Source organism: Archocentrus centrarchus, unplaced genomic scaffold (assembly GCF_007364275.1).
Source record: "Archocentrus centrarchus isolate MPI-CPG fArcCen1 unplaced genomic scaffold, fArcCen1 scaffold_58_ctg1, whole genome shotgun sequence".
In the NCBI taxonomy this organism is placed as follows: Eukaryota; Metazoa; Chordata; class Actinopteri; order Cichliformes; family Cichlidae; genus Archocentrus; species Archocentrus centrarchus.
This window is the reverse complement of record NW_022060279.1, coordinates 13,653-28,218: the sequence shown is the minus strand read 5'-3', so window position 1 is coordinate 28,218 and position 14,566 is coordinate 13,653. Positions and strand designations below refer to the sequence as shown.

Sequence of the window (14,566 nt, the reverse complement as noted above, 5' to 3'; positions counted from 1 at the left end):
TAAACAGAAGAGAACATTGCAAAAGGAAATCCTGACAGCGACCTAACTTTCCCCGGAAAGGCTCTGGGTTGGGAGAGGAGAAGTTGCGAACCGCCTCAGCCGCCACTGCTACCGAAGACGCGGGAGATGGGGGTGGAGCAACCGGTTGCGCAGCCCCGGCTGCTAAAGGGGTTTCAGGTGTGAGTGAAAGCCGTGCCAGGATGTTTTGTAGAGACATATCTAATTGCTGTAGGTGACGAGAAACTTGCCCGGTCTGTTGTACCAAAACTGATAGAGCCTGATCATGTTCACCTAGGATCGCACCCTGGCGCGTGATCGCTGTGTGGAGGACTGTTACGTCTGCTGGGTCCACGGTTTGGCCAGATTGTTCTGTCATGATGGCCGGCAGAAAACGGACCCAGACGCAGAGGATCACTAAACAGGAGGAAGGCAAGGCTGGTAAGTACAAGTAAACAACTTTAACTAGGTTTATCTTGTGTAGCCGGATTACTACCACGAAGAGCAGAGCAACAATCTGGTGACGAGTCAGCGTCTCAGCCCCTCCTATATACTCCCAACCTTGATGAGTAACCGGGAACAGCTGCCTTCCCCAATGAACCACCTGGAAGACAGAAAACACTCCCAACAACATGGCCCGCCCCGACCCATGACACATTGGACATGTCTGCTTCAGCTGCAGAAGACTTGTTTAAGAGGTTCTGAGGAAGGAAATACAAGCGTTACGTTACTGGACCGGACAGACTTAGTGAAAACTATGGAGCTGATGGGTCCTGGCTTCACACACTAACAGAAGACATATTTACTAAGGATAGTGTTACTGTTTATACACTGCTCAAAAAAATAAAGGGAACACTCAAATAACACATCCTAGATCTGAATGAATGAAATATTCTCATTGAATACTTTGTTCTGTACAAAGTTGAATGTGCTGACAACAAAATCACACAAAAATCATCAATGGAAATCAAATTTATTAACCAATGGAGGCCTGGATTTGGAGTCACACACAAAATTAAAGTGGAAAAACACACTACAGGTTGATCCAACTTTGATGTAATGTCCTTAAAACAAGTCAAAATGAGGCTCAGTATTGTGTGTGGCCTCCACGTGCCTGTATGACCTCCCTACAATGTCTGGGCATGCTCCTGATGAGGTGGCGGATGGTCTCCTGAGGGATCTCCTCCCAGACCTGGACTAAAGCATCCGCCAACTCCTGGACAGTCTGTGGTGCAATGTGACATTGGTGGATGGAGCGAGACATGATGTCCCAGATGTGCTCAATCGGATTCAGGTCTCGGGAACAGGCAGGCCAGTCCATAGCTTCAATGCCTTCATCTTGCAGGAACTGCTGACACACTCCAGCCACATGAGGTCTAGCATTGTCCTGCATTAGGAGGAACCCAGGGCAGACCACACCAGCATACAAGGGGTCTGAGGATCTCATCTCTGTACCTAATGGCAGTCATGCTACCTCTGGCAAGCACATGGAGGGCTGTGCGGCCCTGCCAAACCAGTCATGCTGAAGGATGTTGCAGGCAGCAGATCGCTCTCCACGGCATCTCCGGACTCTGTCACATGTGCTCAGTGTGAACCTGCTTTCATCTGTGAAGAGCACAGGGCACCAGTGGCGAATTTGCCAATCCTGGTGTTCTCTGGCAAATGCCAAGCGTCCTGCACAGTGTTGGGCTGTGAGCACAGCCCCCACCTGTGGATGTCAGGCCCTCATACCACCCTCATGGAGTCGGTTTCTAACCGTATGTGCAGACACATGCACATTTGTGGCCTGCTGGAGGTCATTTTGCAGGGCTCTGGCAGTGCTCCTCCTGTTTCTCCTTGCAGAAAGGCATAGGTAGCGGTCCTTGCAGAAAGGCAGAGGTAGAGGCCATAGGAGGGTTGTTGCCCTCCTACGGCCTCCTCCACGTCTCCTGGTGTACTGGCCTGTCTCCTGGTAGCGCCTCCAGCCTCTGGACACTACACTGACAGACACAGCAAACCTTCTTGCCATAGCTCGCATTGATGTGCCATTCTGGATGAGCTGCACTACCTGAGCCACTTGTGTGGGTTGTAGAGTCCGTCTCATGCTACCACGAGTGTGAAAGCACCACCAACATTCAAAAGTGACCAAAACATCAGCCAGAAAGCATAGGTACTGAGAAGTAACTATGAAAAACCATTCCTTTATTGAGTGTGTCTTGTTAATTGCCAATTATTTCCACCTGTTTATTCCATTTGCACAACAGCATGTGAAATTGATTGTCAGTCAGTGTTGCTTCCTAAGTGGACAGTTTGATTTCACAGAAGTTTGATTTACTTGGAGTTACATTGTGTTGTTTAAGTGTTCCCTTTATTTTTTTGAGTAGTGTCTTTAAACATGAACCAATACAGAAACTTTAACCTCATTGTTACATTCCCTTGTTGACATTGGAATAACTGCTATGCTACTTCCAGGACCTGCTGTGTGGGATTCGCCCTTCTCCAGCACTGAGCCACCTTTTTTTCCTGTTTTTGTTGATTGTCAGTACCACTTCACTGTTACACTGTCAGTACCACTGCTGATAAATTCAGCAGTGGTACTGACAGTGTAACAGTGAAGCTTAAAGAAGAGAAAGAAAATTAGAAATGTAATGCCACTTTTTCGGGGAAGAGCCAACAGGAGCTTTGTTCAGTGTTATGGTTACTGACCTATGCTCCTAAAACAGGCATACTCTGCTGAATGCTTAATGCTGCCTTCCTGGGGCGCCTGGGTGGCTTAGTGGTGAAGCTGGCGACCAGATTCATATGCCGCGTTGCGACGCGGGTTCGAGTTCCGGCCCGTCGCCAATTTGCCCGCGTGTCTTCCTCTGTATCTTTCCCCCATTTCCTGTCTATCTCCACTGCCCATAAAAGCTGCTGTGGGCAAAAAAAAAAAAATGCTGCCTTCCCTCCCTAATGAAAAACAAACAATTAAGCCTCCTTGATAACTGTAATAGTTTTGATGTGTATTAGCAGTATTAACGTAAATTTGCTTCTGATAACCCAAACACACACCGAACAAATTATCTGACCAGTCAAATTAGGTGTGATTGTATATATATATATATATATATATATATATATATATATATATATATACAATCACACACAAACGTTAATGTCCCCTCTCTCCCTTTACACTAACTCATCTGTTCTTCTTATTCCTGTTTTTATCCAGTTGTCATGATTTACATGCATGTGCCATGTTAATCTCCAATTTATTGATTGATTGCTTTAGGTATGTTTATATGTTTATATTTATGTGTAGTGGACCTGATTCTCTTGGGGCCTCTTGGCCAGGTCATGTCTGTAAATGAGAATTTGTTCTCAAACAGTTTACCTGGTAAAATAAAGGTTTAAAAAAAAGGGAGAGAAAACATTCAAGTTGGTGGGCCTTTAGTAATGAACTGAACTGAGGTGAACAACATTGCACTGCTTCCTGCCTACACTTACTGTGTGGTGGCTCACTCTTCCTTATTGACCTATAGCACCAGGCTCTCGTGTTGACCTCCCCTGACAGCCTGTCTTTATTGGACACTGAAGTCCAACCCACAGATGTAAGTCCCGTCAGCACATCTTAAACATACGTACTTTACACACAGCAATATTAGCATTAACTAGACAACTATCTGACACTTAATGTTTGCACTGATGTTAGCTAACTTCATAGTTGTGTATATATGATGAATATAATTTAAATCCTTTATCCAATTTGCTGGCTGGGGTTTTCGTCACCCTGCAAATCCAATGACCATCAGTGATGTTCAATTTTGGGAGCTCTTGCAGGCAGCGGGTGGAGAAAGTTGCCATTGTTTAACTGGAAGCAGTGGAGCAGTAATACAAAGTGATTGATGTCTTTAAAAACATCAGTCGCCAGACACAGTCTAATCTGTGTCTGGCGCTGTCACTTGGTGTTGGCTCTCACTGCGGTATTGTATCACTTCCTGTTCCTGTTTCGGAGCACAGTGTTTTGCTGTCTGTTAGCTGTTATATCTGTATAACTCGATTTATCTGGATAATAACATATTTTAGTGTAATCTTCACCTACTTTAAATAGCATACTCTTTGCTGAATCACCTGTATTCACATTACTCACTTTATTTTTTTTTAGAAATTCGCTAGCTTAGCTCAGCTAGTAGCTTAACCCTTAGCCGACTCACTACCAGCATGGCTTCTTCTCCTGTCTCTCCTGCACTTTCCTGCTCTGGGTGTCACATGTTTAGTTACTCCTCGGCCTCCTTTAGCAGTAACGGTACTTGTAATAAATGTAGTCTGTTTGTAGCTCTGGAGGCCAGGCTTTCTGAACTGGAGACTCGGCTCCGCACCCTGGAAAATCCTACATCTAGCCAGGCCCCTGTAGCGGGTGCGGACCATGGTAGCTTAGCCGCCGTTAGCTCCCCCCCAGCAGATCCCGAGCAGCAGGGAAAACAGGCCAGCTGGGTGACGGTGAGGAGGAAGCGTAGTCCTAAGCAGAAGCCCCGGGTACACCACCAACCTGTTCACGTCTCTAACCGTTTTTCTCCACTCGGCGACACACCCGCCGAGGAACAAACTCTGGTTATTGGCGACTCTGTTTTGAGAAACGTGAAGCTAGAGACACCGGCGACCATAGTCAAATGTCTTCCAGGGGCCAGAGCAGGCGACATTCATGGAAATTTGAAACTGCTGGCTAAGGCTAATCGTAGATTTGGTAAGATCGTTATTCACGTCGGCAGTAATGACACCCGGTTACGCCAATCGGAGGTCACTAAAATTAATATTGACTCGGTGTGTAACTTTGCAAAAACGATGTCGGACTCTGTAGTTTTCTCTGGGCCCCTCCCCAATCAGACCAGGAGCGACATGTTTAGCCGCATGTTCTCCTTGAATCGCTGGCTGTCTGAGTGGTGTCCAAAAAACGACGTGGGCTTCATAGATAATTGGCAAAGTTTCTGGGGAAAACCTGGTCTTGTTAGGAGAGACGGCATCCATCCCACTTTGGATGGAGCAGCTCTCATTTCTAGAAATCTGGCCAAATTTATTAACCCTCCTAAAACCTGACTACCCAGGGTTGAGACCAGGAAGCAGAGTTGCAGTCTTACACGCCTCTCTGCAGCTTCTCTCCTCCTGCCATCCCCCCAAAACCCCATCCCCATAGAGTCGGTGCCTGCTCCCAGACCACCAAAAACCAAAGCTAAAATCAGCAAAAAGCTATTTAAGCATAAAAATTCAAAAACAATAAATAATACAGCTTCATCAACTGCACCAAAAAATAAAACAATTAAATGTGGATTGTTAAACATTAGGTCTCTCTCTTCCAAGTCCCTATTAGTAAATGATTTAATAATTGATCAATGTATTGATTTATTCTGCCTTACAGAAACCTGGTTACAGCAGGATGAATATGTTAGTTTAAATGAATCAACACCCCCGAGTCACAGTAACTGTCAGAATGCTCGAAGCACAGGTCGAGGAGGAGGAGTAGCTGCAATCTTCAATTCCAGCTTATTAATTAATCAAAGACCCAGACAAAGTTTTCATTCTTTTGAAAGCCTGACTCTTAGTCTTGTCCATCCTAATTGGTAAAATCAAAAAGCTGTTTTATTTGTTATTATCTATCGTCCACCTGGTCCCTACTCAGAGTTTCTGTCTGATTTCTCAGACTTTTTATCTGATTTAGTGCTCAGTTCAGATAAAATAATTATAGTGGGTGATTTTAACATCCATGTAGATGCTGAGAATGACAGCCTCAACACTGCATTTAATCTATTGTTAGATTCAATTGGCTTCTCTCAAAATGTAAAGGAGCCCACCCACCACTTTAATCATACTCTGGATCTTGTCCTAACATATGGCATAGAAACTGAAGACTTAACAGTATTCCCTGAAAGCCCCCTCCTGTCTGATCATTTCTTAGTAACATTTACATTTACTTTAATGGATTACACAGCAGTGGGGAATAAGTTTTATTACAGTAGAAGTCTTTCTGAAAGTGCTGTAACTAAGTTTAAGGATCTAATTCCTTCATTGTTATGCTCTTCAGTGCCATGTGCCAACACAGTGCAGAGCAGCTACCTAAACTCTGCTCCCAGTGAGGTCGATTATCTCGTCAATAGTTTTACATCCTCACTGCGTATAACTTTGGATACTGTGGCTCCTCTGAAAAGGAAAGCTTCAAATCAGAAGTGCCTGACTCCGTGGTATAATTCACAAACGCACAGCTTAAAGCAGATAACCCGAAAGCTGGAGAGGGAATGGCGTCTCACTAAATTAGAAGATGCTCATTTAGCCTGGAAAAAGAGTTTGTTGCTCTATAAAAAAGCCCTCCGTAAAGCTAGGACATCTTACTATTCATCATTAATTGAAGAAAATAAGAACAACCCCAGGTTTCTTTTCAGCACTGTAGCCAGGCTGACAAAGAGTCAGAGCTCTGTAGAGCCGAGTATTCCTTTCACTTTAACTAGTAGTGACTTCATGGATTTCTTTACAAATAAAATTATAGACATTAGAGAAAAAATTATTCATAACCATCTCAAAGATTATTCTTCATGTTCGGCTGCTTTCAGCACTGCTGGTATTTGTTTAGACTCTTTTGCTCCAGTTGATCTTTCAGAGTTAACTTCAATAGTTACTTCCTCCAAACCAGCAACATGTTTGTTAGATCCCATTCCTACTAGACTGTTCAAAGAAGTCTTTCCAATTATTGATGCTTCAATCTTAAAAATGATCAATCAGTCTTTATTAGTTGGCTATGTACCACAGACCTTCAAGGTGGCTGTAATTAATCCTCTGCTTAAAAAGCCATCACTTGACCCAGCTCTCTTAGCTAATTATAGGCCAATCTCCAACCTTCCTTTTCTCTCAAAGATTTTTGAAAGAGTAGTTGTAAAACAGCTAACTGATCATCTGCAGAGGAACGGTTTATTTGAAGAGTTTCAGTCAGGTTTCAGAATTCATCACAGTACAGAAACAGCATTAGTGAAGGTTACAAATGATCTTCTTACAGCCTCTGACAGTGGACTCATCTCTGTTCTTGTCCTGTTGGACCTCAGTGCAGCTTTGATACTGTTGACCATAACATTTTATTACAGAGATTAGAGCATACTATAGGTATTAAAGGTACTGCACTGCAGTGGTTTGAATCATATTTATCTCATAGACTCCAATTTGTTCATGTAAATGGGGAGTCTTCTTCACACACTAAGGTTAATTATGGAGTTCCACAGGGTTCTGTGCTAGGACCAATTTTATTTACATTATACATGCTTCCCTTAGGCAGTATTATTAGAAAGCACTGCATCAATTTTCATTGTTATGCAGATGATACTCAGCTTTACCTATCAATGAAGCCAGATGACACACATCAATTAGTTAAACTGCAGGAATGTCTTAAAGATATTAAGGCCTGGATGCCCTCTAATTTCCTGCTTCTAAATTTAGATAAAACTGAAATTCTTGTTCTCGGCCCCACAAATCTTAGAAACATGGTGTCTAACCAGATACTTACTCTGGATGGCATTACTTTGGCCTCCAGTAACACTGTGAGAAATCTTGGAGTCATTTTTGACCAGGATATGTCCTTCAATGCACATATTAAACAAATATGTAGGACCGCTTTTTTGCATTTGCGCAATATTTCTAAAATTAGAAACATCCTTTCTCAGAGTGATGCTGAAAAGCTAATTCATGCATTTATTACTTCTAGGCTGGACTATTGTAATTCATTATTATCAGGCTGTCCTAAAAGCTCCCTGAAAAGCCTTCAGCTGATCCAAAATGCTGCAGCTAGAGTACTGACAGGGACTAGAAAGAGAGAGCAGATTTCTCCCATATTGGCTTCTCTTCATTGGCTCCCTGTTAAATCTAGAATAGAATTTAAAATCCTTCTCCTCACATACAAGGTCTTGAATAATCAGGCACCATCTCAGCTCAGTAGGTAGAGCAGGTCACCTACTGATCGGAAGGTCAGCGGTTCGAATCCTGGCTACTCCAGGCTACATGCCAATGTATCCTTGGGCAAGATACTTAACCCCAAGTTGCTCTCCGACCGTTCTGTCGGAGTATGTATGCGTGTGAATGTTAGTTAATTAAAAGCACTTAGCTTTGTAAAAATGGAAGTGCTTGTATGAATGGGAGTGCATGGGTGAATGCAAACAGGTTGTATAAGCGCTTTGAGTGCTCATACTGAGTAGAAAAGCGCTATATAAGAACTAGTCCATTTACCATCTTATCTCAAAGACCTCATAGTACCATATCACCCCAACAGAGCACTTCGCTCTCAGACTGCTGGCTTACTTGTGGTTCCTAGGATACTTAAGAGTAGAATGGGAGGCAGAGCCTTCAGCTTTCAGGCGCCTCTTCTGTGGAACCAGCTCCCAGCTTGGATTCAGGAAACAGACACCCTCTCTATTTTTAAGATTAGGCTTAAAACTTTCCTTTATGATAAAGCTTATAGTTAGAGCTGGATCAGGTGACCCTGAACCATCCCTTAGTTATGCTGCTATAGGCCTAGTCTGCTGGGGGGTTCACATAATGCACTGTTTCTCATTCACCTTATTTACTTTGTTTATACTCCACTCTGCATTTAATCATTAATTGATATTAATCTCTGGCTCTCTTCCACAGCATGTCTTTCTCTCCCCTCAGCCCAACCGGTCGCGGCAGATGACTGCCCCTCCCTGAGCCTGGTTCTGCTGGAGGTTTCTTCCTGTTAAAGGGAGTTTTTCTTTTCCACTGTCGCCAAGTGCTGCTCATAGGGGGTCGTTTTTGACTGTTGGGTTTTCTCTGTATTATTGTAGGGTCTTTACCCACAATACAAAGCGCCTTGAGGTGACAGTTTGTTGTGATTTGGCGCTATATAAATAAAATTGAATTGAATTGAATTTATGGACTGGTTGCACAAACAAGAGTGAATAACAAAATCAGCTGTTTGACAAAAAAGATCTGGCAAGTTTTTCCACAGGTACATCGTCCCTACAGATGTGGCTCCATTTAAGGGAAAATAAAGACTTTCCTACAGTATCAGATTTATTCCCAGTGGCATTGTTACAAAGAAACAAACAAACACAAATTTCCTGACTTTTTGTCCTAAGTTTATAAACTGCTTGGTTACCAGAATTATCATCATCTATATAGTTTTTGGGAATCATTTTTATAAACTCAAATCCTTATAATTTACATAGATTATGTGTAGTAGCTGATCTCAAACAAACAGCTATGTTATATGTATGCTGTTAATATTACATGTACATTATGTATACATGTATGTTTGTAAATACATTTAGCCATTTTCAGTGCAGTGGCACTTTGGGGTCACTGGAATGTGTTTTCATGCATATCTGTATGCATCAATGTTCAAACACTGATGCTAATACTGTCTGTAACTGTATTATAATAATATGTAGCTTCCAAAGATGAGCAGTACAAATGTGTTATTCATTTGTTTGGTGTTAATGGAGAGTAATTTTTGCTATCTAACTGCATACAGTGATATAATGAACATAAAAATAATGACATGAAATTAACATACACGTCTGTTTTTCACACGAGTGAAGCAAACAAGTGCTGCAGGTAAAAAGTGCCTGTAGGGTAGGATTTTGCTAGTAATAATAATAATAATAATAATAGTAATAATAATAATATCACAGGACACCAGCCTTCAAAGGCCTGAATGGTCTTTTTTCTTCTTAAAAAGAGAAAGCAAGCAGAGATGTGATGTCAACAGGGCAGAATTCAAGAATAGGGCAAAATACCTTGGCATCTTAAAATGTTAGAGCTTTATTGTAAAACTTCTGTTTTGCACTGTGAACTAACTTTGCCATCTCACCTTTACTGTGAGATTGAGACTTTACCTCATCCAGTGTCATAATTACCTGAATGTACTTTGAAAATCCTGGATACCAAAGTCCCCACATGCTAACATGTACTGTATTGTGATGTGACGAGCCTATATGAGAAAAGATGCTTTTAACTGCCGACACAGTGATGGATTCATTTAATTAGAAAGTGTCACTGAGATGAAGCCTCTTTTATAAGAGCAACATGAGAACAAATTAGATTAACTGCCACAACAATATCACAACAGAGCAGTTCAGACACAAAGACATTTTACACACAATGGTTACAAATATTAACAACAGTAGAGATAAAAACTTAAAGATGGCATCTGAGCATGACCATAGACTGTATATAAAAGATGAACATAGCCACTGTGACATCACCTATTGGTTAGTGAGTTTCTGCTGCAAAGCCTTAAGCTGAGTGAATTTGTGGTCACCAGCTTAGCTTTTTGAAACCTAATTTCATGATCACAGGACAGATCTAACTTTCAAATCCACAGCATGCTCTTTGTTTAGGATACTTCCACAGTGGCTTCACACTCTCACATATACAGTCTAAGGTCATGAGATGGTACATTTTCACAGCGTCTTCAGTTCTTAGATATACATACATATCCTACAAAAGGTGACTTTTTTCTTACAGTATGACAAATGTGTTTGATTACATTTTAGGTCAGCTTTAGTTCAAATTGTAATCAGCATGTTAGGTTAAAACATTAAGCTATAATATTGCTCCCCTATTATGTGGGATTCCGCAGGGCTCAAGTTTAGGGCCATTGTTTTTTGCACTTTATCTGCTTCCTGGGATTCATTAGAAAGCATGGGATCTCCTGTCACTGCCACACTGATAGTGCCATTAAAGTGAAAGGATGTCTTCTTAGCTAAAGCACTTCTTGTATGTCCTGATGACATTAAAGCTTGGATGGTCCTAAACTTTTTACATTTTAATGAAAAGACTGAAATGTTGGTGTTTTGACCCAGTGCCCCCTTTGAGTACACATTATGCCCATAGTTAAATTTGGGCTTTATTATAATGGTTGTTGAGTTTAAACTGGACAGACAAATTGGTGCAGTAAGGAAGTTGAGGTTCTTTCATTTAAAGCAATAGGCAAAGGTGACACCCTTCCTCTCTAGGCAGCATTTGGAGACAGTAATACATGCCTTTAATACATCTGAGCTATGTTGGAGTCAGTCCCTCTCACGTCTCCAGCTGGTTCAAAATGCCTCTGTGTCCTTTGACTCGAACATGTAGGGGGATAAAAAGCACATCACACCTGTTCTGGCTTCACTGCACTGGCTGCATATGCTTTAGAATCCATTTCAAAGTTCTTATATTTGAAATCCTAATTACCTCTCTGAGCTGTTCGGCTCTACACGCAGGTCATTTGACCAGTTGCTCTCACATTTACAGAAATCTAAGCAGAAGCTCAGAGGAGACAGAGCATTCTCTGTTGGTGCCACTTGGCTATGGAATAAATTGCCTTTGCATGTCAGACAGTCACCTACATTGTCCATTTTTAAAACTCATCTTAAAACACATTCACACCCTTTGACCCACAATATGTATGGTAATGTCAAACTGACTAGATCCAGGCTCCGTGGATGCTGACATATGGATTAAAAATACATTAATCTGTTAAAGAAAACACTTTGTTTAGACATCTTATACTCAACAACTAAAAACAGCTTTGCAGACATCACATTCTTATGAATGCATTTGCTGGAGTCACCGAAGAAGCCTCAGGGCTCTGTAAGTCCGTAGTCTCTATTGGGAAGAAAATTAATACAATCTCATTAGTTTGAGTTTAGTTTTTGAGCTCACACATAATAGACAAACTGTTATCAGACTGTCAATTATTGTTTCAGGGAAGTTTCAGGTAAGCCTGCTATTGTTGAAACTGAGGGCTCGTCTTTCACTGAGCAGTCAGCTGTGGTTAATGATTGTTCAGTGATAAGAGTTTTACTGCCACAGCTACAGGCCGTTTTTGTACTTCTGCTTTTAAAGTACATACTAAACAAAGCTACACCCAACAAGAAGGATGGAAACTAATATGGATGATATACATAGTAGTATAATCCAGTGTTTATTGCACAGGTTTGAAACAGAAGTCCTATTCACTTTGCAGTCATAGTTGTCAGAAATGTCATGTTTTGTGTTTTGTATTGCTCAAATAAACCAATACAATGAAGCAGAAAACCTGAACCCCCAACCCTGTACAGTGACTCTACTGCTTCCATGGTTTGGGTCAACATGCCCCCTTAGAAGTGACATTTACTGCAAATGGATCTAAAGCAGCTCTGAGTGACCACCTTTAGCCTATGATGAACCTTTTTCCAAGATGACAGCGCCCCCCCGTTAATGGCACAAAGGCTCAGTGAGCAGTTTTACTGGGATAAAGGTGCAACAAAAGACAAACACCAGATCTCATCAACTGAACACCTGTGGGAGATTTGGGACAAGGGCAAGGAACACTGAAGTTGCTCTGGAAACATGTAGGGGCCCAACACCTTAATGGGACACCATGCTGCTTAAAATTCAGCAAAGCAGGTGTAAATCATACAGTGGCTTTGTAAAGTGACTATCACATTTTAAAAGCCTTTATCAAATGTGAATTTGTATTTATTTACTGTAAGCTGGTCTGTATTTCAGGCAGAGTATGCAGTCCTTTTAACCATGGAACTGCATGTTCCAGTCATCTCTGTGAAAAACAAACCAAACATGAATACAGGTATTCCCAGCTAGATGTGGTTACATTACTGTATTAAAACTATGATGATTGTAAATCCAGGATAGCACATCTGCTATATTTACCATGTAAATGTAAAGCCCATGCCAGAGCCAAACTTCATAGTTTCAGCTTTTGCTTTCTTTTTTAGATTTGGTTTTATCTTTTGGAATCAGTTTCCAAAGTTTATACTGTTTTTAATGACAGATGTAATACTGCAAACATGTGACAGCAATACAGACGATGCAGTCTCAGCATCTGCACTGAAGCTTTGTCAGCCTGGCTGGTTTTTTTAGGGAATGGTAACTCACAATTGTTGTCAGCCCTAGCTGTGATTGTTTGGGTCTTAAAAATTCTCCCAACACACAGATATGTGTTCTCAAAATTCAGAAAGTTTTAAACATCCACAGAAGGATGCTTACATTCGGGAGTTTATACATGGATACATGAACAGGTGATAGATGCACACTTGAGCACGCTGGCAGTCTGGTATCACACGTGGAACCAGGACAAGACAAGAGGACAAAAGAACTAAATCACATCTATATGTGCTCAGCACTATCTATTTCAAAGTGACCTACAACTTACAAACTGATGCATTAAATTCACCAGAATCCAGGAAATGAAGCTTAAAATGTATTGGTGGAGGAGCTCATCCACACTGCCATACTCAAATGAAACCAACACCCAAGATGGAAACACATGAGAATATCAACTAAAGGCTAACACTAAAGCTGTTTCCTGTATATTGTTTCTTATTTCATTTTGTTGGTGTATGCTTCACTTAGTTTTCATCTTGTCTAGCTTTAACCTTTATTTCACGTCACTGCGTATTCGCTCCTGAATAATCTGATCTGTGTTTCATGAAGTGTGGCAGGCCTCACCTGTTCTCCCCACATTATGTAGGTGAGGTCTCTGTAGCTGTGGGGGGCATCTTTATGCCACAGTCTGCTCCTGAGGAGACCGTCTGTGGGGTATTACCCATCGTTGCCATGGTTACGGTCACCTGCCCCGCGCTCGGCTGCACCGGAGGCCCTGAGGCTGACCTGTGCGCGTGGGCCGTGCGGGTCGTGGACGCTTCCCCGTTTCTGCGGAAAGAGTTCCTAATACCGCTGGACACGCGGTTGGAGAGGCGCCTCACAGCGCCGCTGATGCCGCCCAAACCGCCCTTATTCTTCTTCAGTAACCCGACATCATCCTCCAGTTCTGCCGGGGGCACCTCGATGTTCCCAGAGTACCAGAAAACCCACCAGACGAGGCTGAGGAAGATGACGATGGCGCCCGCGTAGATGAGCAGGTCGTAGAAAAACACGTTAACAAACACCCCGATGAGGAGTACGGCCAGTCCCACAATGTCAAAGGCCACCGCGAGCCAAAAGCAGCACACACAGCGACCCAGACCCCGATAGACCGGCTCCATGTCCTCTGAAACAATAACGGTTTATTTCCCGGCGTCTTTGTGCCGCAGCATTGAGTTTCAGAGCGGCTGCAAGGTGAGCCAGGTGAGGCGCTCCGTCCGTTCAGGTGCCCTACACAGCTCACCTGAAAGGGGAGGGGCTGAAGACGCTACCTGGCGGGTAACTCTGCGGTTTTGGTTACCGTTTCCAGAGCGTAGCCTGCTGGGCGTAGACTGATTGAACATTATAATACAGTTGAGACTGTATCGCAGAAACAGTCTCAACCTTTGTATTTACCCAGCCAGCAATGTTCCCTGAATGTTCAGTGTTCAGCAAATAAAGTTCACTTGTCATGTAAATTGTTTCCGCAGTGATTTTATTTCATCAGATTTGATATCTTTTAAATCTGCAGGGTTAACAATAATTTTCTTTTAATTTTTTCTCTTCTTGGTCAGACACAGTGCACATTTTCTGACGTTCTGTGAACATCTGGAAATAATGTCATATAAAATAATAATAATAAATAACAATAAATAATAATTTTTAAGATATCTCAGAATTTTTAATTTCCTTTCCTGCAGAGAAATGTGCATTTCATTTTATAGGGGAGCGA

The 14,566-nt window shown here is 42.1% G+C and overlaps 1 protein-coding gene across 1 annotated transcript; it reads right to left on the bottom strand.

Annotated features, from left to right (window-relative positions):
- Nucleotides 1-10,008: 10,008 nt before the first annotated feature.
- LOC115777637 (transmembrane protein 238) lies at nt 10,009-14,219 on the bottom strand. The gene is made up of 2 exons (XM_030725565.1): nt 13,441-14,219; nt 10,009-11,595 (listed from the first exon to the last, which is right to left on the bottom strand). The coding sequence occupies exon 1, from the start codon at nt 13,974-13,976 to the stop codon at nt 13,455-13,457; it is 522 nt and encodes a 173-aa protein (XP_030581425.1). The 5' UTR covers nt 13,977-14,219; the 3' UTR covers nt 10,009-11,595; nt 13,441-13,454.
- Between the last annotated feature and the right edge of the window lie 347 nt (nt 14,220-14,566).